This window comes from Ascaphus truei, chromosome 2 (genome assembly GCF_040206685.1).
Source record: "Ascaphus truei isolate aAscTru1 chromosome 2, aAscTru1.hap1, whole genome shotgun sequence".
Classification (NCBI taxonomy): domain Eukaryota; kingdom Metazoa; phylum Chordata; class Amphibia; order Anura; family Ascaphidae; genus Ascaphus; species Ascaphus truei.
In genome coordinates this window covers 410,692,856-410,720,762 of record NC_134484.1, presented here as the reverse complement: position 1 = coordinate 410,720,762, position 27,907 = coordinate 410,692,856, and the positions used below count along the sequence as shown (strand labels likewise).

At 41.4% G+C, this 27,907-nt stretch overlaps 2 protein-coding genes across 11 annotated transcripts in view; one reads left to right on the top strand and one right to left on the bottom strand.

Annotated features, from left to right (window-relative positions):
- The window catches only part of ADAM22 (ADAM metallopeptidase domain 22), a 280,087-nt gene that overhangs the window by 102,135 nt on the left and 150,045 nt on the right, over positions 1-27,907 (bottom strand). For all 9 annotated transcript variants that reach the window (XM_075587468.1, XM_075587460.1, XM_075587463.1 and 6 more), the window contains 6 exons: positions 12,762-12,831; positions 11,717-11,787; positions 9,718-9,792; positions 8,633-8,704; positions 1,703-1,869; positions 1,423-1,507 (listed from right to left, as the gene is read on the bottom strand). In XM_075587468.1, coding sequence (XP_075443583.1) covers positions 1,423-1,507; positions 1,703-1,869; positions 8,633-8,704; positions 9,718-9,792; positions 11,717-11,787; positions 12,762-12,831 — 540 coding nt within the window. The remainder of the gene's footprint in view (positions 1-1,422; positions 1,508-1,702; positions 1,870-8,632; positions 8,705-9,717; positions 9,793-11,716; positions 11,788-12,761; positions 12,832-27,907) is intronic.
- On the top strand, positions 14,603-22,751 carry CLDN12 (claudin 12). 2 transcript variants are annotated; one of them, XM_075587470.1, is made up of 3 exons: positions 14,603-14,681; positions 17,723-17,808; positions 20,485-22,751. In XM_075587470.1, exon 3 carries the CDS (start codon positions 20,511-20,513, stop codon positions 21,246-21,248), a length of 738 nt encoding a protein of 245 aa, XP_075443585.1. In that variant the 5' UTR covers positions 14,603-14,681; positions 17,723-17,808; positions 20,485-20,510; the 3' UTR covers positions 21,249-22,751. The 2 variants fall into 2 exon arrangements, with proteins under 2 accessions (XP_075443585.1, XP_075443586.1); XM_075587471.1 differs by lacking the exon at positions 17,723-17,808 and having other exon boundaries at positions 14,617-14,681.

Genomic DNA, 27,907 nt, shown 5'->3' with positions numbered 1-27,907 from the left:
CCAGTCCTGATCCACCTTCTAAATGAAGAATTTCAGTGGCACAGATACTCTCTCACTAAATACAAGTACTCACCCTCCTTGCTACGCCCTGAAAGCCCTAATATACTTGCATTTACTTTTAGATTTGTAATATTGATGTGTATTATTGTTTCTCTGCATTTTAAATTGCACATCTGTATAGAATATCAAGTGCGGCATAAATGATTGCCTCGATATAAACGTGAAATCATAACAGTAACTTGCGAAGAACTAATTATATTAAGCAATCATTGGTGATCACAGCAAATTGTTCAGTGTACTTAAGTGTGCTTCTGTACATATACAGTAGCTCAAAAATGATAGACAGCATATTAGGCAATTTAGAGTACAGTACAATAATTCCAAAGTCCTGTGAGTGTTCCAAAAACATTTGGCAGATACACATCCATAAACATAGGATTCTGAGCAGAGCAGGAATGATCTGTTGGATATGTTTAGTATACTTGTCATTGAAGAGGGACTTAGAGCTATATTTACTAAGCAGTGCTATTTCATAAGACACCATCCAGCGCTGGAAGACACCCGATGACCCATTAACTCGAATAGTGCCTTGTGGAAAAGCATTGCTTAGTAAATATGCGCTGCATTGGGATGTTGTTTCATACATGCCAACCCCCCCTATTTAGGAACCCCGTCTCCCTCCTCCCTCTCACGTTCCCAAATGTTCCTAATGCCTACAGAAGGCAAATAAATCAATAAATCTCCTGCTCCACAGTCTTCCCCAAGGCTGCCAGCCAGGTCCAATCGATTTCCAAATAACACATTAGACCTGCCTACCGCCCTAAAGAGGATGACGGGGGCTCAATGAATGCACTGTGTGGAACGGTGGCTAGGGAGGTGGTGAAGCTAATACAGTTTTGGGGTTGTGTTAGTGACAATGTGGGAGCAGAGTCGGTGGTATCATGGGCGTGGAGCCATTTTCCCTGGGGAAATGTCATGTATGCCATTTCAACCACTTCACTGGAAGAGATCGTATGAAATTACAGAACAGACCTCTCATTTATCTCCATGTCCTTCATGTACGAAGCAATACAAATTGTAAACTCTTCAACATGGAGATGAACACTTTTGATGCCAGAAGACCAGCAGCACCTGAGAGCCACAAGTCTTCTGGGATCACAGCCATGTGATTGCTTGGGGTTATCATTCACGTGATCACAACTGGCCCCCCAGGGACATGGACAGGAGTGGAGAGGGCTTCCCCGAACGTGATCTCCACCTAGAAAACAAACAATGGCGTGACGTATCCGGTACCTCTAAATGGCCCCTTGTATGTCAGCCTTCATGACATACAGGGCACATGAATAGGTTAATTAACAGTGACTGCATGACTCGGCAGAATGCAATGTACAATAAGAAATGGACTTCAAATAAACGACCTACCTCATTTACTCCGCCTCCTTTCAAAAGTGAGCAAACTCCACCAATATATGCGGCTCCACTCCGGCTACTCTCAAACTGACTCCCCCTTAAAAAAAAAAAAAGTATTTGTTAAGTAATTAATTAAAAACCTTTCGTCAAGGATGCACAATTGTGTCAAATATATTTTAAGATACACAGATACAGATACACAGACAGGTGCCAAACAGATACACAGACAGGTGGGTAACTAACAAATGACAATCTGTTGTAAAATGTAACAATATATAAAAAGGTTACGTACGAGAAAAGGTGAACAGCGTCACTTTTGTCTCTGATGAAATCCCTTCTGTATTTCATGAATTCTTTCAGAGTTATCACAGGGTTTTCAGAAATGCTGAACTTGTTATCCGTCGCCCAGGTTTCCATGGCAACTAACACTAGCCTGGTGTTCAGCTGTTCTTTATATATCTAATGCAGTAAGGAAAGAAACAAGCTGTAAGCACTGGTGAAATAGTTAACTGTTTATTTAACGAGTGTAACACAGATGTAAAAAAACTATATAACACTCTAAGGCTTGGGTCCCGCTGCATCCGGCGGCGGACGTGACTGCGTGCGCGCCACTCACCAGATCCTTACTTCCTCCCTAGTCGGCCTCAGTCCCTCCTCGCTGCCAGGCTCACTTCGCACTGTGACGCGTCAGCCAGCAGGGGCTATAGTAGGATTGTTATCCCGAGGGCGACACGTCACGTGGTGTGGCAGGGAGCCAATGAGAAGGGGAGATTGCCGGCAGGGGGTGGATCTTTCCTCAATGCTGGACACATAGACACACACACACGAACACAGACACACACACAGACACGGATCAGAAAATGAAACAAAAGAAAAAACAGCGCAAAACCTCATAGTGTAGTATTAAAAATATATATTGAATATGTGACAGCAGGTGAGTATCTCACATACATCAAATTAGAACATTAATGCATGGCATGTTAAGGACATGTTACCACATCGGCACATCAGCACTACACCAACACACGACAGTCAGACCGATCGAAGAGGCAGGTCTCTCTCTCTCACACAGGGAGCCATCTCTGGAACCTCAGCTGGTGTATGTCTCGTCAGATAGGGAAGAGATGTTCACTTCAATCTGTAACAGCTCGGTTCCTCGCTGGATGCATATGTCAGGCTCACGGCAGACCTCTGATGACGTCACCAAAGTTCCGTCGCGTCTTTAACTGGAAGAAGCTGGTTTGTAGTGTCCGTAAGGATTTTCACTCGTGGTGAACAAATGTCCATAAAACAATCATTGGAACATCCTTTGCAATGATGCAATGCTATGCAATGATCCAATTTTAGGTCCTTCTCTTCAACCACAGCCGAGTTTCATTTATCGCAAAGCGAAAAACTTGAAACATTACTTGGCCCCAAGGGACATTGGACTACCGGTACTCACAACACCGGAGGTTCCTTGGTTTCCCAAAAAAACATCTGGGAACTTTTGCTGTGGGAAGTGTAAGGCGTGTAGTATGTTAAATCCAGAACGCAGGACCTTTACTTCTTTCACCACGAAAGAAAAATTTGTGGTAAAAGACTGTGTTAGGACCAATATGTCAGGCCAGAATCTGCACTCATGTTAAGTTTCCATTTTGTCTGGTCATAACTAGTTAAGATTCTGTAGTCAGCCTTTTGCTGAAATATAATTCCTAAATGCACACAGTTTCTGCTAAATTACATTTCTTTTCTTCCTGCTAAGGATATTGCTAAGATACTTTTGTGTTGTCAATTTCCTGATGTTTTAGTTAGAATATAATAGAATGGTTCTCTGCAAGAAGCAAAATAGTGTAATATAGTTGCTAAAGATTCAAGGTCTCTTTTGATAACAGACAATGAATAATCTATGTATTCAGACAATTGCTTGTATTGGGAAAAGACACGTCCCAAAAGTCACGCCACTAATATGTCCTGCCCCTAGATCACGCCTCTAATCAAAGCTACGCCCAAGACACACCTAGGATACGCCTATGTTACACCTAGGATACGCCTATGTTACGCCTCTAACCAATATCTTCTTTTTTCTGTATAAAAGTCATTACCCTATGAGTAATAAATTGAGAGAAAGGATTTGAAACCTGGCATGCGTTACGTTTAATTTCGTTCGTCTTCCAGGCCTGATAAGTTCATCAAAGATCGAAGATAACAGTTGCAGGGCGTGAAAGCTTCTCCGGGGAAGTCTGCTGCAAAACGGTGCAGATGGTGTAGTATCCAGTCACAAGGCTTCAGTGTACCTGGCAGAGGAAAGGTTCCTCTCGGTTCTGAAGCATAGGTGAGGAAATTAGGTCTTCCTTCAGACTGTATATCTTGCAAGACCACTCATGTAATTTACCTCCTCCAGTGTCCTTGCGCACACCAATACATTGGATGTACGAAAAGATGTCTTAAGACCAGAATCTTAGAACATGCTAGAAACATTAGGCATGGGTTGAAAAAACACAGTGTGCCCAGACACTTTAAGAGTAAACATAACTGACTCCACATTGCTCCAATATATAGGTATTCAAACGGTTCCGATTGGAAGACGAGGAGGTGATAGAGAAAAAACACTGTCCAAACAAGAGATTCTATGGATTTATAAGAGGCAAACCATAGCACCTCTAGGTCCTAATGAGGAGATCGATATTTGGTCTCTATAAACTTTCTCCATTATGTTTCACATGTTGTAATAATGTATTAACCTTTTAATATTATATGCAATTCATTCTGTAATATGGGAAACATTTCCACAGTTGGATAATCCTGTTCCATTCATGAATATATACTGTACTTAGTATGTCTGCCGTTCACTAGTATATATATATACACACTTGTTGTGTATATGCATTATTCTCTAAATGCAAAAACAAGTAACGATACTAATCATTTTTTTCTTCTGTTTTTGAGATACATTTTAGATATCATATAGTATTTTATGTATATGTGTATAAAATTATTATGTTTTTTATGTATATGTGTATAAAATTGCTATGTTTTTAAAATTAAAATTGTTTTTTTACCCTCCCCTTTATGCAGAGTGTGGGTATGTCAATACAATGCTAATCAGTGGTGTTAGATTTACATATGGCCTGTTCTATCCTCCAGCAGCCAATCAGGAGAGGGTCATAGCTATAAATAGCATGCAATGAGAGCCTTAGATATTCCCTGACGAAGTAACTCTATTACGAAACGCGTAGGAAGGCACGTTCCAGTGCCATTTTGATTGTTTTATGGACATTTGTTCACCACGAGTGAAAATCCTTACGGACACTACAAACCAGCTTCTTCCAGTTAAAGACGCGATGGAACTTTGGTGACGTCATCAAAGGTCTGCCGTGAGCCTGATACACGCATCCAGCGAGGAACCGATCTGTTACAGATTGAAATGAACACTCTTCCCTATCTGACGAGACATACACCAGCTGAGGTTCCAGAGATGGCTCCCTGTGTGAGAGAGAGAGACCTGCCTCTTTGATCGGTCTGACTGTCGTGTGTTGGTGCAGTGCTGATGTGTCGATGTGGTAACATGTCCTTAACATCTCATGCTTTAATGATCTAATTTGATGTACATGAGATACTCACCTGCTGTCACATATTCAATATATATTTTTAATACTACACTATGAGGATTTGCGCAGTTTTTTCTTTTATTTTCATTTAGTGTTGTGGTTTGTGGAGCCAGTCCATGAAATACAGCAGCAGCAACCTCCCCGTTTACTACACTGAATAACAGGTTTTCATTTAATGTTTCATTTAATGTTTATAACACAGCACCTTATTGGTCTTAAATAGATTATATATATAATTTAGTTATTGCACATAGAGCTGTTTATTTAATCACTTAAGCAATCACTATATCACTGTCTTGAGTGCGGTATTTTTCACTTTTTTGTTGTCACGGATCAGAAAATGTACATCATGGCCGAGTCCCCCCATCATGGCCCGCCCCTGTCATGGCTCCGCCCACCCGACCCATTTTGGCCAAGCCCCTGCGCCTAAAAACGGCTCACTAAAGACCGCAGATCGCGGTGAAGTGCTGTGCACGCGCTGCCAGGACACAAGGTGGGCGCACCAGCACGTGCAGTGGGGCCTTAGCCTTAGGCAGATGATGTAGAGACGAAATGGCAGAGGGGATAGTAGATAATAAATAGTCAGGGCAATCAATGGAGAAAGGGATAGTGAGAAATGTGAAGAACATGTAGAACCATACATCCGTCAGCATTGTGTCCATACAATCCATACAATCTCACTTTCACTCACCATCACATACACTTTTTGGATCTCTGTTTATACGTTGGTTTGGACCTGCAGATGTATACTGACACCTACAGGAAACCCAATTCACGTAACACATTATTGCATGGTAAGAGCTGCCATATTCGCAGCTTGTTCTGCGGCCTTCCATATGGACAGTTCCTCCGTTTACGTTGGAACTGTTGTACTATGGAGAGGGTAGGTCCCCGGTAAACTCCGGGAGGCTTACCTCAATGCTCGTGACAGATCAAGAGAGGACTTGATCAATCCAGACCCCTCTACCTATCATAACAAAGCTGTGGAACGTGGTAAACATGACAATAATGCTTCAAAGGTCAACCGTGATCCCCCTTACTTTATCACACAGTTAAGTAACCAAGCTACCAATATCAAATCTATCGTAAAAAAATACTGGAATATACTTTCCACCGATCCTTTGTTAAAAGACATGGCGGCCCTTGATCCCAAATTTGTCTTTAGAAAATACCAGACATTGGGTACCGTTGTTTCGCCTAGTGTACCTAAATCTTCTATAGATTTGAAAAGAAATCTATTCCTGGGTTTGCTTGGTTGCTACTCGTGGAAAATGTAAAATTTGCAAATATGTACAGAAAACAAAACAATTTTCAAACAAGGATGAGACAAAAATATATAACATACAGTCATTCATTACATGTAATACAGAATATGTTATATACATGCTTATTTGTGGGTGCAACAAACGATATATAGGATTAACAACTAGGATGTTCAAAATGAGAATACTTGACAATATGAGACATATTACTAAACAAGATTTGACACATCCAGTATCTAAATATTTTAGTCAGTGTCAATGAGGTAGTCTAAATAACTTCAAGTGTGTTTCCATAGAACATATCAAACCACATAAGCGAGGAGGAGATAGGACTAACATCCTATATAGAAGAGAAGGCTTTTGGATAGTTACAATGGACACACTAATTCCAAAAGGCCTCAATACGGACTGGGATCTAAAATACTTCTTATAGATCCATCTAGTTGATAGACATACATCTTCACAGACCACTTCCTTTTCCTTCCCCCTTCCCCTCCGTCCCATTCCTTCCCTTCCTCCCTCCCCCTCTTCCCTCCCTTCCCCTCTCTTTCTTCCCTCCCTTCCTCCCCCTCTTCCCTCCCTCCCCCCATTCCATTCTCTCTGCCCTCTCCCTCCCCTCCACCCTTTCTCCCCTCTCCTTCCCTTTCTATGTAGGCTTTATTACATCAAGATAGATGCTCATAGATCTATTTACGTAGTGAACATCAGGTCCCGTCTTGGTCAATGTATTTTGGGGATGTTTATTTCCTGGAGTGGATATACTAGAAACGATCATGTTTGGTCTGATATGTCTATACATATCTTCATATAACTCCTTAGGAGTTTAATCATTGTGAGTTCTTTTTTCATTCTTGATGATTTCACATTTAAGTGATGTTGATACTTTTTGGATACATGTCTTGCAGTACATTCAAACATGTTGATACATTGTTTTGCCTGTTTTGGTTACAAGATGACGAGTAACCACAATTAAATTACTATGGGGCACTATACAACTGTTTTTGCAGTGCTCTTTAAGTGGTGTTCTGTATATAGGTGCATATATATATATATATATATATATATCTTGGTTTCAGTATATCTATTACATATACTCAAGGATGTCTTCTTTCTACCCCCTTTGTATCTAAAGCCCTCTCCCGCCTTAAACCTTTTTCACTGACTGCCCCATACCTCTGGAATGCCCTTCCCCTCAATATCCAACTAGCACCCTCTCTATCTACCTTTAAGACCCACCTTAAGACACACTTGCTTAAAGAAGAGTATGAATAGCACTGTGGATAATACTGGACACATGTTACATAAAGCTTGGCCCCCTGCCGACGCACTTACCAGAACTCCCTCCTACTGTCTCTGTATGTTCTCCCTACCAATTAGATTGTAAGCTCCTCGGAGCAGGGACTCCTCTTCCTTAATGTTACTTTTATGTCTGTAACACTTATTCCCATGACCTGTTATTTATTTGATTACCACATGTATTACCACTGTGAAGCACTATGTACATTAATGGCGCTATATAAATAAAGACATACAATACAATACATATATTAGCTCAGAATTTATGGACTTTTTTCTAAATACTTGTCCAGTGGTTCAATTAATCATAGGACTTCAAATATACTATATGAGGTTATACCTGTATATATACTCTATCTATATATGCACTTCTGTTTCGGGGATAGATGTTATCTCAATTAACCATGTCCAGACTTTTTTCTTAATTAAGTGTTATCAGTTGTTTTACTGTTCTTCATTATGCAGGAGGAGAGGCTTAAATAGTACCTTCTCTCCCCCAGTACCCTACTCCTTGAGAAAGCGCCATGGTGGGCGTGAAACGCGTGGGAGGAAGTTTCATTTTTGTTTTTTTGCTTGTGATTTTTTTGTATCATTTTATGTAGCTTAATAAATAGTTTTTAACTTACTTTCTGCTGGTGAGTTCTGCAACACTTCAGAGGCGGCTGTACCACTAATCTTTTTTGTTCCTGCAATCCTGTATATCCATCAGACCGGGCTTAACCTTTAATATGCTGGTCTCTGGGCCTCTACCGTCACACATGTAAAATTAGTTCTAATAGGTACAATCAGTAACGGAAACTAGCACCGGATAGTGAAAGCGTCGTAAAGCAAATCCCATTTTACTGGGCAGCGGCGAGCAGATAATCCGTTCCATGGATTGCATTGTGCTGCGTCGGATAATCCGTTTGTCGTAAAGCGAAACGACAGATAGCGAGGAGCGCCTGTAATACATATATACTGTATATACACACATTTGTTTTAAGACATTTCAAGTGTACTGTCACCTAAAGTCGGTGATTCCTGTGGTACAGAAAAAACATTAACTATGTTGAAAAGATAATAGCTCATACTCACTAAATCTGCCATGTTCACAACAGACTTGGCATAGCTGTTTGTATGGCCAACAGATAAGCGGTGCTTTTTATACTGAAAACACATAAGGGAAAAAAATTAAAAACAGTTCACATAAGCAAAACACTAAAACAATACTAACAATATACAGACTGTACATATACCATTAACTGTATTACATGTTTTACAATACATCCACCACAATAATAGTTAATACATATTACTACTAGGCACACATCCCTTGAATTAAGTATAATCACTACCAAGTGCTGCTACTCTATTTCTTTTCTTAAGCTTTAATCACACACATAAGGTCTGAATTACCATGTGATTAAAATATACCTTCGTTCCAATTCAGGTATTTAGTTAAAACAGTTGTTTCAGAATTATAATCCTGTTATTGAATTGGGTTTCTGCTGACAAACGTCACTATTAAAATCCAGGGCCTCCGACAGGGGGGTACTGCCGGTACTGCTGACCTAGGCACGGCGAGTCAAGAGGCCGGGACCCCCATGCCAGCCACCCTAACACAGTGCCAGTTTGCAGGCCTGCAGACCCCCTCCACCCTCCAAGGATGCTGGTAGGCTCCCCCTTCTACTGTGGCCCTCCCCTAGACCAATACTTGTCCCACCAGGCCCATATTTTTCTCCACATTCCCCGAGCCCATATCTCCTCCTCCCCCGTCCTGACCCAATCTTGTGTCGTTTCCCCCCAGGCCTATACTTGTCCCCGAGGCCAATACTTGTCTCCCTGCTGCCCATAACTATCCCCCACTCCCTGCCCTAGGGACATAACTATTCCACCACAAGGCCTATAACTATCCCCTGTACCTATCCCCCAAGGCCTATACCTCATCTCCCCCTTTCCAGGCCAATACCTCCTCTCCCTCCCAGGCCCATACCACCTTTCCCCCCTCTGAGACCCCCCAGAGCACAGTGGTGTGGGAGGAGTTAACAGGGTGAGGGGAGGGAAATCTGCTCCTTTAATTTGTCCTGGGACCCTAGATTTCTGTTGGTGGCCCTGTTAAAAACCCCAGCCTAAGAAATATCCTCACTGAGACTTGCAAATTGTGTAACTGGTCTGCATACCATCAAGTGATCATTAACGATCATTAGTTCAACATATTTGGTCTCCTCCTCAACATTGCGCGGTATCCGACGAGCCTGGAAACAAATATTAGAAGATAGTGCACGGTCAGTAAATGTTTCATGCAGGTAGCGATACGCTGTATCATCAATTCCAGCATACAGTATGTGTCAAGAAGAAACTACAGCAGTTTTGGGGAAAAACAGTATCAAATATATAAAAGAAAAACAAATCTTATTGCTTTCAGTTGTATATTAATTTTGGATAAATCTGGATGCCCCTTTTGCCCCAGAATTCCACCAGATTTGAACAAAACAATGTTGATATATAAGATGTTGTTCGTTTTCAGCTGGGATACTTTGATAGTATGTGATTCTGTTCAAATAGATTGCACTTATGCAGAGAAAAACATTTTTTTTGTTTGTTTTTTTATAAACTGATATGAGTAATTTTGACCATTTGTGGGGGTGATGGCTATTTTATCAAGGCTATTTTAGTAAGAAAATTGACAAAAATAGCATTACTTTCATCTTGCCTCAATGTATTAAAGAGGCAATCCAAACCAGTTTTTTTTCTACTTCATTTTTTAAATACAAGGTTGAAGGAGGGGTCTCCGGACCTGAACCCCATTAATTTCAGCTCCGAGGAGCCCCTGCTTCCGGAGATCCAAAGGGGCTGTCGGTAGCCACTCCAGGGTTCACTATATGTCTGCTTTCCAGAGCTCCCAATAGGATGCAGTGACGTCATGAGGTTCGGCTTCCTATTGGCCCATACGACAAGGAAGCAGAAAACTGCAGGAGATACCGGCACCCCCTTCGGAAGTATCTCCAGAGGCAGGGGGTCCCCTGGAGCTGAAATTAATGGGGTTCAACTCCGGAGACCACCTGCTTCACACCTCGTTAAGACACCTTGCTACAAATACGCTAAAATTGAATGTATCCGATTTAGTGTTAGTGTGAGTCTTGTTTTTACCTTTTACCAGCCTAAAAAAAATTAATTGGGTCTGGATTGGCACTGAATCAAAACAAACTTTTATTTATACTAATAAATCACCTCTTTGGCATCAGGATATGATTTCAAAGGTTTTATGGAGCAATAGGAGGAGATGTTCAGTGAATAGAGAAGAGGCTCCATCAAACTCTTATCATGCCGTTGTCACGAAAACATTTCAACTTCTTTATTGTGGCAGAAGAAAATAACACGAACAATGTTTCAGGAGTTAGTCCCTTCGTCAGGTGCAGTCCCCAGATCAAAGGGAACCCCCGAAATATTGTGCCTTGCTTCTTCATAGAAATGTACAGTTTTCAATCAAAAGGTTTGCTTAAAGTTACCTGGTCATTCATGCATATTTCTCCATACTTATCATGCAAATATTGAGGAACTTGACCATTTTCGGCAACTTTCACACACACTTTTGTGAGTTTTGTGATTAAAATTGCACCCCAAGTAACATTTTTTGCATTGAGTGGTTTTGGACAATGTTTGTTATTTTCATTGCTTTTTGCCAACAGCAAATGTCCAACGTGTGCTGTAAAAATATACACGAATGTTTACCTCTAACCCACTACTTTCCTTACAAATGCATTGCAATCCTCATTCTACTCGCAGAGTTTCTCGACTCCAGTCCTGAAGGACCACTAACAGGTCAGGTTATATGGGTAGCTCTGCTTGTGCACAGGTGGTCCAGTCGAAATGATTGAGCCACCTGTGCTAATGAGAGGAAAGCCTTAAAACCTGCACTGTTAGGGGCTCTGTGGGACTGGAGTTGGGTACTGCTGTACTAGTGAATCATGTTTGTGCACAGCCAGCTTATTAAGGACAAAAAAAATCAATGTAATAGTTTTTCCACCAGTTGTCCTAGTGTTATAGGCAGGAGACTTTGATAAATAATCTCCAAAGAGTTAGCAATAAAAAAAAAAAAGAGTAGGTGTTGATTAAAGTCTCTTAGTTTTGCACCATTATATGTGGTATAAACAGTACACAGTGCAGTGTTGTACCCACCTGCCTCTTCTTTCTTTGGCTTCTAGGTTGCTGGGTAAACTTTACTGATGTATCATTCTGTGACCAGAATTCTAGATGGGAAAACATTACAAACCAAATTCAGGATATACCTGAACTAGCACAAGTCATCTCAAAGACTGGCACTACTCAGTTGGACTTCATAGACATCCCTATTCCTCAACATCTTTATCACTATTTTCACCATGCTCATAGACAGGAATCTTTTCACCACAGAAGGAATCCACATATCCTTCCAGTAGTACTAAACCACCGAGAATATCCGGCTCTATTTAGCAGATATCAAAGTGGGGCATACTGTATTATGGTCTAAAGGGAAAGGAAGAAACAGGGGGGGTGGGGGGGGGGGGGGTAATTCTTGGACATGCACAATAATAAACTAATAAACACATTTATTCACATTTCAAAATTGTTTTAAATCTGCTATTATTTTTGTAAATAATAATTATTACATCCGTATTGTTTTATAAGACCTACAATAAATATGAGGTTTTCTTAAATTATCACAATAATGCTATAAAATGTACCACATGATCTATGAAAAAAGGTATAGGAACTGCGTTCACTCTGAAAAAAAGAGAGTATATGTGGTGGGTTTTGGGGATCTGAGCTTGCTGGGATTGTGTGTTTGTTCATCTCAATTTTCAACTGGCATCAGTTGTTTGGCGGTTAGTGACCCCTCCTCCCAGAGTTTAAGCTCACCCTACCCCTCCCCACTTTTTAAAGTATTTTTTTTCTTCATTTTGCTGTATGGACAGACCCGCTGCGGTAAGAGAAGTTTCACAGTTTAGTGCTAGGACCTGCAAATTTGGCTATGCCTTGATGCGGTTTGCAGGCTTATAACGCTTTGGCCAAAGGGTTTAACTAAATGGCCCTTACTATTATTGAAGTATGTAACGATATACTATTTACTATGTATTTTGTCACATTGGATGTAGCATTGGGCTTTTCTGTCTTTTGTTATATATAGTGAGATCACAAACAGAACCAATATGACATAGTTAATGCGAACTTTCAAAAACCATACCAGATGGCAGCACATCCAGAGCAAATTCAAGTAATGTTGATTTGTAAACAGAATGAAACTGGTAATCCTCCTAGAAAGTCAAAGAAATGGGGAAATCAATAACTAGAGCATAGCATATGTATACAGGATATTAAACAAATAAGTACACATATGCACACCGACTACTGACTCATCTTTGTTTCCTGTTTTTTATACTGTATAACGGCTGAGAAGTGGGGAGCCAGGCATGGTGTCAGTCACCTTCACATAGGAGAACAAGGGAGCACAAGGGAGAAGTACCTATAAATAATAGTGGTGCTTTGCTTATTGAGTCAGCATGTGATTTGCACCTTACTTAGAAAAACAAAAAAAAAGGGGGGTTGAGTAAAAGTAGAGGCTGAACTACATTGAGGTTAATTATTAATTCCTTTGCCCTCCTGCTTATTCTGGAACACACTACTCTACTCACTCCCTCTTCTAAAATATCAGGAGCAGAAATCAGAGGGTTTGGAGTTTTAATCTCAATGTAGTTCATTCAGTCTGCCGGTGTAATAAATAACATCACATATTCAAGATGGCTGCCTCCTAAATGTCCTTATCATTTGAAATGTATATTCTTATTGCTCCACTATTCCATTTTTTACATGTTGATTCTTGGTTTTAAAAGGGTGTGTTCTGCCTCTTAAATTCACAATTCATAATTTTAGTTCATTTGTTGCGGTCTTTAGTAATGAGAACCTATTTAAATTCTATAGTTACTTTCTGGAAGTATAATTTGTAGACATGTTTAAGACTGGAATTTTAAATGGCCCATGCCATTAAAATGGTAATCTATTGCTGTAAAATAAAAAAGTAGGTAAAAATAAGATTTAGAAAAGAAGAAAACAGTTGTTCAAAGCTTACGCTACAAAGTGTATGTTGCTACTACAATTTAAATGATGGGGGTGCTACTGCTTTAATATTAATATTATATTTAATATCAATATTCATGTTATTTGGATAATCTGCTGATCTTTCAGATCAAAAGAGAAACAGTCGAAACCAAACACGAAAAATCAACGTTAAAAAAAAATAAAAAATACTTAAAATAAAACAAGAGAAGTTTGTTGTCTATGACTATGTAATATTTAATATGATTTTTATTTTTTAAATCCTTCAATCATTTCTAACACCATAATGTTTAAGAATAAAACCATCAGCAGATGTGACACATGGAATTACTTTACATTTGTAGCTATTGTGTATGCTGTTAAAGTTAAATAAACATAGTCAATTTGACAGAAACATTTCTTAATAAGCAATCCTTGGTCACTGAAGCACTGTATAGCAGAAAACATATTCTATCTATCTAATTTTTCAGTTATGGTGGGTGAAAAGGGCAAAAAATAAAACTCCACCGTTAGCATATAGCCAATAAAGAATATCACTTGTGAGCACATTCACATGTCTTAGACAGGTCTGCAACCCTGCTTTTCACCATTATCACCTAGCATACAGTGCTCCCACTGCAGCAAGGGATTCTGGGAAATGACATGCAAATGAGCACACAATGAGCAACCTTATATTTATATAAAGTTACTCAATTCTTTGAGTTAAAAGAAATATAGCTATTGATTAAATGTAACATACTCCAGAAAACCACTTTCCCCCTTCCACACAGGTATATTCCATGTGTTGTACTAGACAAGGGCAATGCACACAGAGCAGACTCTATTCACAAAATGCGACTCTTGTCAACTCAATTTCCAGGCTCAGCTGGAGCGTGAACACTGTGCTTCCTGGGAAATGTAGTCCGGAAGAAAGGATTTACCATTACGCAGAGCCTCGTAAAACTACAATCCCAGAACCTTGCCGTACGGAATGCTGGGCATGCGCAGTGCGATGTGTGGGAGTACACGCTCGAGGCTTCCTATGTGCTCGCAGTCTGGTCTTGTGTTGCGGGTAGGTTACTGCATAGTATTTATTTGTTATGCTGCTTTTTTTAGTTTTACACCGATTTAAATTCATATGAGCAGTTTATTGCATGGAACTGCGTCGCTGCTGTAGCTTCGCAGTGATTTTCTATTGCATGGCTGGCACCTCCTGCAGCAGTGTGCAAACACAGGGCGATTTATTGGGATATATCTAGTGAGCTACAGGTTCAAGCTTGATTTGTGGAGACATATCTGCTTGGAAGAGCATTGCATATAGCTTGCATATATCTGCAGAGAGCATTGCACAGGAACCAGGTCAAGTGTACATTGGCGGATTGCATGGGAGATATGACTCGTGTTTGCTGGGGGGGGGGGGAGTACATTGTGCATTATATGTTGTTTATGAGTTTTAAGGGATTAAGGTATTTGGAATGTGTAGATCCTTGACTATATGGTTTGCCTCTTTAGATCCTTGACTATATGATTTGTCAAACTGGGACAATATATTTACTTGTGCACACTGAGCACAATACATTTTGTAGACCTGGTGGAAATCCCCTGTGAATTTCTAGTGCTGCATTGATATGATCCACTTAAACCGACCTTTTTTTTTTTATAGAGAACTGTCCAAATAACCAGGCTTATACCAGCTCTTTACTATTTTACTCTATATTTACACCTAAGTAATATGTTAATGCTTTACATAGACAGTAGTGATCACAGTACTTCCTTGTTAGCAGTCCCTGTCACATGCAGCTGGCTCTGGCATAAATGAAGGGCTATTACATTTGCATGTGGAATATCAATTGAATGCCAGATTTACATATTTTAATTAGTCATTTATATTGTTTGTTTTTAGGATGTCGGCATATTTCCTGGCATAAGGCAATCTGAGAGGAAAGACAGTAACCTGTCTAATGTCCACACCAGATGTAATCTAATACTGTATGTGCTAGTATTGTTTTGGTAACAGGTGACGTCTCACCGAACTGATATTTCATGGGTTAAATCTGTCACCGGTGCCTCATACATTAAACTCTGAGTAATATGTGGTTTAAGTAATTTTTTGAAAGTTTATCCTGGAATTGTTTGTAATCATACTTATTTAATATTTAACTTTCTCATTTTGTAGTAGTTGATCTTCTGACAGGGAAAGAACATGCACAAAAATCTGATTAATAGTAAATCTGTCTGCGCTTTGGGATGTATGAAACAACATAAGCAATTAACCTCCCTCCCCACATACTTCTACACTTCTGATTTTTTTTGTTTTTAGTATTAACCTCACTAGTGATATATACTATTGTTAATTTATAAGGCACAAACATATTCCACAGCGTGGTACAATGGGGGAGCAGTAGTTACATGAACAGAATGACATACAAATTAATGTAAATTGATGCACAAGGTGCTGATGTCCCTGCTTGTGAGAGGCCACATATACCGTATATCCGGTCCGTTGGGTCCCAGTTGGGACTGCACCGTAAAATACTAGAAAACAATAAAAACAAAATGTCTATCTCCTGTTGCATCGATCCCAAAATTGCGAGCAGGTCATATCTTTCTCCATTGTTTTTTTTCTTTGGCCTATAATTATTGGGGCCTTTACTCACTGGCACCATAGTCTTGATCTTGCAATACCGATTTGATCAACGACGCTGATAAAGAGAGTTAGACATGGGTGGGAGCAGTTTAGTTGATGATGCGAAGAATTTATAATCTCTTGGTGTCATTTTCAGCACATCTCTTATGAACGTAACTGTGGCAGTGAAAATCTCAGCCAGAACCTATCTGTGTGTTGCATGTTGCTCCCTGACATAAGATATACCCCTAAATGTGACATCGACACATGTTTACAGTTGTTTTGCTTGTATTTGAGAAAACAAAGTCAATGTTTGTTAGTAAAGTGGATTTTTTAAAAGATGTATTTGATGTGGCAGTACAGTGCAAACACTCGGCCATAACATATTCTCTTAAACATTTGTTTCATAATTCGGTTCAAGTTGAATAGCTCTGCAAATGTCCCAATAATCTGAACCCATTTATCAATAAACACTAGAGGAGACCGGAGCAATTCCACAGCTGCAAGGATTATAAATCATAATGGTGACAATTTGTGAAACACCCCCTGGATATTTGTTTGTTTTTATAAATATGTACAGGCCCATAAAGGGAAAGACTGAGTGAGCCTAAGGAATTGGAGTTCTTCTTATTACAGGAGAGTAGCCCCAGTTGGTCTATGGTTGTTATTATTGTAAAACATTGGTCAGATTAACAGCGGCTATGTGGAAGTCAGTGGTCTCTTTGATTTGTTACCATGCTTTGCAGTGATATTACTAGCATTGTTTAGTTAATGCTGGATAAAACATTGTGGTGTCTACATTTATACAGTCCGATAAGTAAACGAGCTGTTTGCATTGTTTTGTTCATTACCTATTTCTCACCAGATGAGAATTAACATGAGAAAAGGATGCCTTTGCATGGTTCAGTGTGTGATTATAATAAACAACCTTGGAAGTTGATGTATTCATCATAGGCTGTGACTCATAGTGGCAGCAGTTCACACGCACGCACCCACGCTGTTTCATTGACCAAATTCCATATGATGCTAATCACACACACTGGTGCAGTCTTTTCTTTTTTTGAAGAAGAAGCTTTAACGAGTAATTAGCGCCATTGTCCTGCTATTGTTTTCTGACCCATGTATTTCAGGGTTATGTCTTGTCCTTGATATAAGAATTGTATGATTTCACCTCAGTTGCATCTCATGACTCAATATCCCCGTGTATCATTCCAGTAGAGTGTTTTGAGACTTAAGAATGAAATGTTACAGCTACATAAGTGTAATTAGGTCCCCTTTGGTCACAAAATGAACATTTCTCGTGTAAATAAGGGACAGACTTTGCATTGTACAAGAAGTGTGAAACACTCCATGTTAAAGCATTCAGCACATTCTCAGCAACAATATTTGAGTGGGCAGCATTTGCAGTGATTGTGCTATTACCCATTCCAAAATGTATCGTATACATAGACAACACAATCCATACATTTTATTTCTTGCTTTTCTAGAAGTGAATTCGTTGACGGTACTGGTCCTTTTTATAGATGTTGCAAGTTGGACCCAAAACTCCATTCTGACCATCAAACTTCTTAAGGTAAATGGTATAAAGCTGGATATTGTACATTATAGTGCTCTAAGTTCCACGTTAAATTCTGTTTTTGTTTCATAAAAGCTACATTGCTAAAAAATAGAAAATAAAAACAGAATACAGAAGAAAAAATAAGGGATGGGGTTAGGAGAGCATTAGAGTTTTATTTACAATCATACAATAAAGACATACTAAAAATGGCGTTACTTTGAGAGTTATATGGAGGTAAGACCATTGTATTTCAGTTAGACAAAGTTGCAGGACACCAACTACAGTACTTTTAACTTGCAGCATGTGGCAAGTACCCTCCAAGAGTCCCAGACATTATAAAATGTGTCTCGTACCTCAAAATGCGAATCCACTTTTCCATTTGCGTGTTTCCCAAATGTTCGGGATTTTAGGTTGATACCATTAAACTGCTATAATAATAAAGCTCGCCTTGTTGCTGGTGAAATTTGGGAGATTAAGATATTTGGATAATTGTCTACATCTGGGAGAGGTTTCGATAGTACCGAGACCCAAGAGTCCGTCTGTACTCGCTGACCTGTGCAGTTGTTAAGGCTTTATCATTGCCATTTTTTTATATCGCTTGCTCTTGAATTTAGCACCCAATTGGAAAATTAATTCAGCATAATAAGAGTAGGACTTCAGAGGTAAAGCGCAGAGAAAAGTATGCATCACAAAACGTAAATCTAGAATTATTCTAAAATTACAAGTGCAGCTGGTGGGCTTTTATACAAATGGTGATTTTGTATGAGTGCTGTACAAATGCAAAATGGTTATATAGGTTTACTTTTTTTAAATGCATATGATTCGAAGCCTCTTATGAATATAGGATTTACAAACACACACACAAACACACACACACACACACACACACACACACGTTAGTCTTTCCTATTACCTAACACTGGAACATGCACCATAAGTAATATTTAAAAATGAAGCTCAAGCAGGGTCATTTAGTTCAATTCTTTGGCCAAAGTATTTTAAGCCTACAACCACTTCACGGTCTGGCCCATCCTTAGGTCCTAACACTGCTGCACCTGCAAAAAGCTCTTATAACCTCTGTAATGGAGGTGGAGATGTCTTTAGTAGACTGGTCATTCACCGGTGCTTAGTAAGGACTGCAATTAAGAAGGTGGGATGAGGTGAGCTAGGAAACAGGGAGGAGGGGCCACTAACCCCCAAGTTTAACTTCCAACTGATATTAACACACACACACACACACACACACACCCTGTAAGCTCAGAACAAAAAGCCACCACTGTATATAATAAACTCATTCAGAGTGATACAAGGATTGTGACCGCATGTATAGACAAAAAGAAAGTGGTAATTGTCGACCGAAAAAAACCCTAGACATAAAAAAGACCCAAACAGCTGCTTTGGCATAAATAGAAAAGGTCCCATTGAAGGCAATGGTATTGTTGCATGAATACATCTGGAAAGCTCACAGGAGGAGATTGTACACCTGCTACTAGTGTATACAGCTTCTAATCTATTCACTGAGAGCAGGGGATAAAGCTGGTGCAGTGTTTTACTCCACCTCTGCCCTAATATCATACATCCATCATTACTGGGATCGGTGCTCAGAGATACACTGAAGTGGATGGAGCTGGTGCACTATTTAAAGGGACAATCGCTCCTAGGTCCAAAGTCAACTAATTCCAGAGACCTGTTTAACAGGACTTATCTGGGTAACTGATACATTTTCACACCCAAATCTAAAACCTGTTTCTAAAACAAAGAAATGTAACTAACTGACTGTGGGGTTGGATTGTACGTCCTTCCAGAAATATATATATAGATATCTATATCTATATATATATATCGCTATCCCACAGTGGCCACCTCATTGTTAAAAGTTTTCACTTAAAAATGTCCATGTTGAAATTATTTACAAAGGTGTGATTTCTATAACTCGTTACTACTTTCTTTTCTGATTTCTTAGATATATATATTTGCATTCACTCATTATTAGATTGTATTTTGAGGCCTACTCTAAATGATGATGATGGATGGTTGACATTCCCAGATTAAATATTGAATAATACATGGGAGGCAAGGTGTGTGTGTGTGATGCACACACCCTCCGTGTGGGAGGCTACAGAAACATTGACGGTTTAAAGCTCTCCTGTTTTATTATCAAAAACGCCCACACACCATTTTTATCACAGAGTTTGGCCTCTACACAGCATTATAAATTGGCCCCAAGGCTTTTGTTTACACTTAAAGTATAAGAGCAATAATTGGCTGACATTGATTATAGCCACTATGTTGTAACTACTGTTTTATGATTGCATATTTGTTTCGTAATTATAGCCATCATGCTGTAAGTGGATACATTGTGTGTGTCTGTCTGTATATCTCTGTGTGGTAAGGCACTCCTTAACGTAGTTACATCCTAGGTGTCACGGAAACATGAGTGTGTAAAGCAATGCAGAAGCAAGATCCAGCACACTCCTGTTTAACAAAGTATTTTTATTGCAGTGATCGTCGTTTCGGTCCCCGTTGGGACCTTGACTACGTTGATCTCTGCACTTTATTTTTCACCCCAAGTGTGTGTGTGTATACATATATATTAAAAACGTGTGCATTATTTGAGCTTAGTTCTCGACTATTTAATTTATCACTATCGAATAAGTGTAAAATATATTCTTTTTACTTTTTGTTTCTCAGAGGCCGGTGCTTTTATTGGGACCATAATGGGATGCCAAGAGGTCCACGCAGCGACCTTATTTGCTTTCGTATGTGGAACCGCGTCCATAGCAGGACTCTTTACTGCCGCCCTGCTTCCCCAGTGGAGGCAAATGAAACTTTACACCTATAACAGAAACGAGAAAAATCTGACTGTTGGTATTGGGCTGTGGGTGAAGTGCACGAAAATCGAGGGGAGCAGAGATTGCATGATGTACGATACAGACTGGTACGCAACCGTGGATCAGCTGGACATACGCGTTCTCCAGTTTGCCCTTCCTTTCAGCATTCTGACGGCTGCCTCGGCTCTCATACTTTGCCTAATTGGAATATGCAACACCACCTTTGCCTCGAACGTGCCAAACCTGAAGCTTGTCAAGTGTCTCGTCAACAGTCCCGGCTGCCATCTGGTGGCAGGCTTGTTATATATTCTGGCAGGTGCCATGAGCGTCACTCCGTCCATCTGGGTTATATTTTATAACAACTTTCTGAACAGCAAGTACGGACCGTATTTTTCCTACGACATTGCCGTGTTTGTTGCCATCGGAAGTTCTGGGGGGATGTTTTTTACGGCTCTCATGTTGTTTTTGTGGTACTGCGCCTGCAAATCTCTGCCATCTCCATTCTGGCAGCCGCTGTATTCACATGTTCCTGGAATGCACAGCTATATACCCCCATCATACACCTCGCGCTCCCGCCTGTCAGCCATCGAAATAGACATCCCTGTTGTTACGCACACTGCCTAGAACACGGCACGTGTACCTTCATGCTCCATCTTAATGTGAAATGCCACTGGATATTTGTATATTTGTGATCTAGGGTGATATTTGTTTTTTTTTTGTATTTTTGTTTATTACGGGAATACTTTTTAAATTCCTTTCTCTTCTGTTTTGACCTTTTTTGTGTGTGTTGCTTACTAAAATATTTTAATCATATTTTTAAGTGTCTATCGGTAAAACACATTGCTTTGCGGATTCACTGAAACTGTGAAGATCTTCTCATTCATTTGGAAAAACACACACACACACACACACACACACACACACACACACACACACACACACACACACACACACACACACACACACACACACACATATATATTGTTGTTATATTGTAAAATATAGATATCTATATCTTTAGTTTTGTAATCTAGGAAGGCATTAAATCGTGCTGCAGTTAAAGCAGCAGGACCACTACCTAAATAAACCACTGTAAAACATAATTATAGTATGGGGAACAATGGCTTAAACAGTGTTGTAGTTTATTATAGTGGGCCTGGTCAGAACTGCTTTATAAAACCAATCTCATTGGGCCACAATGGAAAATATTTGAATCCAATTCCGATTAATGAAACTGAACTTCAGCACAGGGAAAAATGGCTTCACAGCATATTGATTAGGGACTATATTTGCAGCCTAGAAATCGCAGTATTTATTTCCGCACAGCTGTGGCAAAAGCAATATAAATACTGTGCTGGCAGTATTGATTTTGGTGTATTAATTGGAAAGATATTAAACATATGATAAATTATGAACCACATGTTCAAAACGGAAGAGAAGTTGTTGCATGGGTTTGTTCAATTATACATTGGTAAGTCGGCACTGCTGCTTTTAACATATATTGATGACGTATTAGCACAGTGAACTGCAAAGTTACATATCCCGGCTGGTTTTGTTAACCCTTGTTCTGGGATGTTACAGCAACACAGGCTATTGCAGTAGCTGGCATGTTTAGAATGAGGTGGGTCTCATGTATCATATTTTACATCATGCATTATTCTAGGTGTGCTCAACTCCATTATTCAAGACACCCCCTCCCCCCTCAGGTCATATTTTCAGGATATCCCTGCTTCAGCACAGGTGGCTCAGTCTTTGACCGAGCCTCTGATTGAGCCACCGCTGCTGAAGCGGGGATATCCTAAAAACCAGGCCTGTTGGGGGGGGGGGGGCTTGAAGACTGGAGTTGAGCGTCCCTGCATTATACAAACCTTGTTTGTTACTGTTACATTTTCTTGCCCTATCTGCTGCTCATTGGCTGTGTAAATATTACTGTCCTGCTTTTGGTATTTCAATTACTGGTCAAGTGCTTGGTTTAGTAAGATATAGTGTTGTTTACTTGCTCATAATTGCACATGTAAAAAAAAAAAACACACAAACTTAATGAATGTGATTCTGTTTCAGAAATGTGAAATACATTTGTCAGTGACTGACTTTGGGTGTTTCTTCATATTAAAATATACAACTTTTGCTAGGCCTGATCTGCATGGTGTCACTTTGCACTACTGAACAATTCTCAATACTTCCAAACTACCTGCTTCCACCATCCTTTTGTAGAACTACAGTATCTTACATCAAAGAAATTTTTTTTTTGGATCTCCTAAATATGGCCACTGTTAGTAAACAAATAAGAAAAACCGAAGATGAGGTCATATCCCTGCATCTTTGGGAACCACAATAACTAACACGTTGACCTCCATTTTGTGCTTGAGCCATTAACAAAAGCAGAACATGTTTCATATATTACAGCTGTGTTTCGTCTTAGGGGCTGTTTTTAAAAAACTTAAGTGGCCGATTACTCCCATTGATTTCAGACTTTATAGAATCGGCTCCTACAAGGACTGTATCACTCTCCCTGCTGCAAAACCAGGACCGAAAAGGTGTGTGTGTGTGTGTGTGTGTGTGTGTGTGTGTGTGTGTGTGTGTGTGTGTGTGTGTGTGTGTGTAAAGGGGAGAGACAGACTTTTGAGACCTAATATCTACATCTTTATTTATATAGCGCTATCCATGTACATGGTGTTTTACAGCAGTAATACACATGAGATAATAGGAATAAGCTTTTCTACATAATAGGAGACATTGGGAAAAGGAGTCCCTGTAAGTAAGGAGAACTTAGAGACAGTAGGAGGTGTTATGGTAAGTACGTATGCAAGGGGTCATGGTAAATGCATATTGAGGTGTATAGTATCAGCAAACGCAGCTACCCAAATGCTTTCATTAAAGAGGTGTGTTTTTAAGATGAGCCTTTAAAGGTGGGGAGGGCATTCCAGAGGTGTGGGGCAGTAAACGAGAGAGGGTTTTAAATACAGAAGGTGTATTGCCTTGAGAGCGGTCATTTTGAAAGTAATACAGGATTTAATAGGAAGTCGGGAGAGGGATTTTAGCAGGAGAGAAGCTGAGACAGATTTCGGAGAGGTCAAGTGATTCTGGCAGCAGTGTTTCAGGTAGATTATAGGGGACAATAGAAATCCTCCCAGGGGAGGTCTGTACGCCGCACAGCCGTGGAGTAAAAACTTCAGAGAAGGCTGATCAGTGATTCATAAGAAACTTTAATGAAACAAAGTGCAAACGGATCCTCTTGACACGTTTCGGCCCGTCAGGCCTTTGTCAAAAGAGTGATCCGTTTGTGACAACATGATGCATATATAGCAAGTGCAAGTTACAACACCTGTGAACAAGCCCCAAACAAATGGGTAACAGGTGTATATCCTAACACTGCAAATACTAGCACACAGAATTAAAAACAGTGCTGTAATTAAAAATGGCCAATCTTATCGTTTGATAGGAAAACATATATAAATAGTTATACACAACATGTTAAACCAGGTCACTGATACATTGGTCAAAAGAGTTAAAAACATGTATTAAAAGAAAAAGCACAAATGTAAATAAAGTTGTAATGAGATTAAACAATAATTCTATGAAATCTCCCGGACTAATGAAATAGAATTTCACAAAAGAAAATTGAAAGAGCTGTCAGTCACAAATGACTTGTTAATGTTAGATCTTGGTACAATGATTATTTAAATAATGAAACAATAAAAGAAGAATAAGATAAGAAATGCAGCAAAATGTGGGAGACCGGGGGGAGGGAAAAAGAGGGGGGAAGAAGGGGAGGGGGGGGGGATGAAAGGGGGAGGGGAGGGGGGGGGATGAAAGGGGAAGGGAAGGAAAGGGTCAGGGCACTGTGGGAGATTTCATAGAATTATTGTTTAATCTCATTACAACTTTATTTACATTTGTGCTTTTTCTTTTAATACATGTTTTTAACTCTTTTGACCAATGTATCAGTGACCTGGTTTAACATGTTATGTATAACTATTTATATATGTTTTCCTATCAAACGATAAGATTGGCCATTTTTAATTACAGCACTGTTTTTAATTCTGTGTGCTAGTATTTGCAGTGTTAGGATATACACATGTTACCCATTTGTTTGGGGCTTGTTCACAGGTGTTGTATCTTGCACTTGCTATATATGCATCATGTTGTCACAAACGGATCACTCTTTTGACAAAGGCCTGACGGGCCGAAACGCGTCAAGAGGATCCGTTTGCACTTTGTTTCATTAAAGTTTCTTATGAATCACTGATCAGCCTTCTCTGAAGTTTTTACTCCACGGCTGTGCGGCGTACAGACCTCCCCTGGGAGGATTTCTATTGTTCTGGTGCCTGCTGCCTGCACGCCGGGCTGTGTCTGGTGCATCTGCGTCCCCCTGCTACACCCGGAAGTACCGGCACTGCCGCCGGTCAGGTGACCACCCACCGCGATCGAGCGGATGCAGGGTTGGCGGCTGAAGAGTGCTGGCGACGTGAGAGGATCATTCCATCAAGGAATATCGCTAGCAGAGGGACATGCAGGAGGATAGACCAGCCACTTCATTACATCCCCCAGCTGTGAGTTATCTCCTTTCATGTTTTCTCTAACTTCATTGTGCTTACGGCTAGCCAGTTGCAGAGATTTACATTTGTAAAGACTACCCTGGGGGATAGTGGCGTTCATTACCTATATTTATTGTTGTTCAAACACCAGTTCACAGCTGCAGCTACATTTTGTGAGCGCCTGGTGGGTTAACTCGCTGTTTACCCGTTTCACACTTAGATTATAGGGGAGGCAGGAAGGCCAGATGATACAAGGTTACAATAGTCGAGATGGGAGAGAATTAGGGCATGTGTTGGTTTTGGCAGTAGAACGACAGAGGAAAGGGTGTATCTTTACAATAGCCGCAATTTAAACTGTGACTGACATTTTAGACAAAGGGGATAATGTATCAATCTTCTGGCTCTGAAATTAGGGCACGCATGTTGGCACTGGTTTTACAAAACAAACAATCCACTGCTTTTTAATTGGATTTTGTTTTCCTTGACTTTTGTGTGTGTACCACTTTGCCCTAGTTTTGCAGACAGGAAGCTTTCATGCTCTCAATGTTACATTCCTGAGTGGGTTCAACATTTATCACATAAAATCTATATTGTGAAATTGGACATGGTAGTCTGAAGTTTGGGAATTCCTGGAGAGTCTCACTTAGGCATTGTCCAGGGTGGCATTGAGCGAGCGGGCGCGCTCACCCTGGCCACGATGAAACACATTGCAGCAATGTGTGGCCAGCGTGAGCATGCGCGGCGCTTACCTGCGCGGCGCTTAATCTGCCACTCAGAGTTCGCCCAATGAGGGCGAACCAGCTCCGTGACATCCTGGTCGCGCCCCCCTCCCCCCCCGTGCGTACCTAGCCGGCCACGCAGTGCCCGGCCGAGCAGGGCGCAGTGCACGAGCGCCAGCGTGCCGCAGCCTAATAATGATCACGCTTGCACAGTTAAGACATTCTGTATAATTGTTTGGCTTTTTCGTATTAGTTTATTTTGATGCCTTTGGCAGCAATTGGGTTAATTTACCACCTATACCCCTCTCCTGTCGGATCTGTCAGTGTGAGAGTGTCTCACACACACACACTTGGCCACTGGGGGGGAAGGGGTATACCCGCCTACCACCCCCACATCTGTGTGCAGTCGGGGGGAGGGCGGGCACTTTCCGGCTAGCCTGCTACCACTCCCCACCCGTCGTCTGTTACTATGTGCGTATATCCGTGTGTATCTGTGACCGTGACCAGGGGCGCAACCATAAATTCATATTGGGATGCAAAGTTCTTGTTTAGTAAATAAGTAATAACCGATCCGAGCCACGCGCTTACAGAGGCTCTTCCCACTAACTTTTAAACTGCCGAGGGAGAGCGCGGGGTCTCTGTAAGTGTCCTTCTCTCCGGCATCTCATTGCGACAGCGCAGCATCAAATGTTGACACATTGCTATGTCGTGGCGCCACATGGTCATGGCAGAGATGAGGAGCAGGAGGCAATGCCAGAGAAGGTAAGAGGCCCCATGCTCTGCCCGGGCAATGAATGAAATTTCACATAATTCTTAGAGGGTGCAAATGCACCATTGCACCCCTACCCCCGGTTGCACTACTGACAATGACACTCTCGCAGACACACGTCTCCGTTAACAGCTCTGACTAGCCCCGCCCCTCTGTCACCTGCTCTCCTATCCGACACACACACACACACACACACACATCTGAGCTCTAACATCTGACTAGCCCCGCCCACAGCTCTCCTCACTGACCCATGCCTCAGCTCTGACTAGCCTTTCCCCCAGCCCTCGCACACCTCTGATCCGCCCGCTCTCCTCACTGACCCACGCCTCAGCTCTTACTAGCCTTTCCCCCAGCCCTCGCACACCTCTGATCCGCCCGCTCTCCTCACTGACCCACGCCTCAGCTCTGACTAGCCTTTCCCCCAGCCCTCGCACACCTCTGATCCGCCCGCTCTCCTCACTGACCCACGCCTCAGCTCTTACTAGCCTTTCCCCCAGCCCTCGCACACCTCTGATCCGCCCGCTCTCCTCACTGACCCACGCCTCAGCTCTGACTAGCCTTTCCCCCAGCCCTCGCACACCTCTGATCCGCCCGCTCTCCTCAATGACCCACGCCTCAGCTCTGACTAGCCTTTCCCCCAGCCCTCGCACACCTCTGATCCGCCCGCTCTCCTCAATGACCCACGCCTCAGCTCTGACTAGCCTTTCCCCCAGCCCTCGCACACCTCTGATCCGCCCGCTCTCCTCACTGACCCACGCCTCAGCTCTGACTAGCCTTTCCCCCAGCCCTCGCACACCTCTGATCCGCCCGCTCTCCTCACTGACCCACGCCTCAGCTCTGACTAGCCTTTCCCCCAGCCCTCGCACACCTCTGATCCGCCCGCTCTCCTCACTGACCCACGCCTCAGCTCTGACTAGCCTTTCCCCCAGCCCTCGCACACCTCTGATCCGCCCGCTCTCCTCACTGACCCACGCCTCAGCTCTGACTAGCCTTTCCCCCAGCCCTCGCACACCTCTGATCCGCCCGCTCTCCTCAATGACCCACGTCTCAGCTCTGACTAGCCTTTCCCCCAGCCCTCGCACACCTCTGATCCGCCCGCTCTCCTCACTGACACACACCTTGGCTCTGACTAGCCCCGCCCCCAGCCCTTGCACACCTCCTGCTCTGATCCTCCTGCTTTCCTCACTGACACACAGACACCTCAGCTCTTGTCTCTGACTAGCCCCGCCCCCAGGCCTTCCACACACCCTGCTTTCC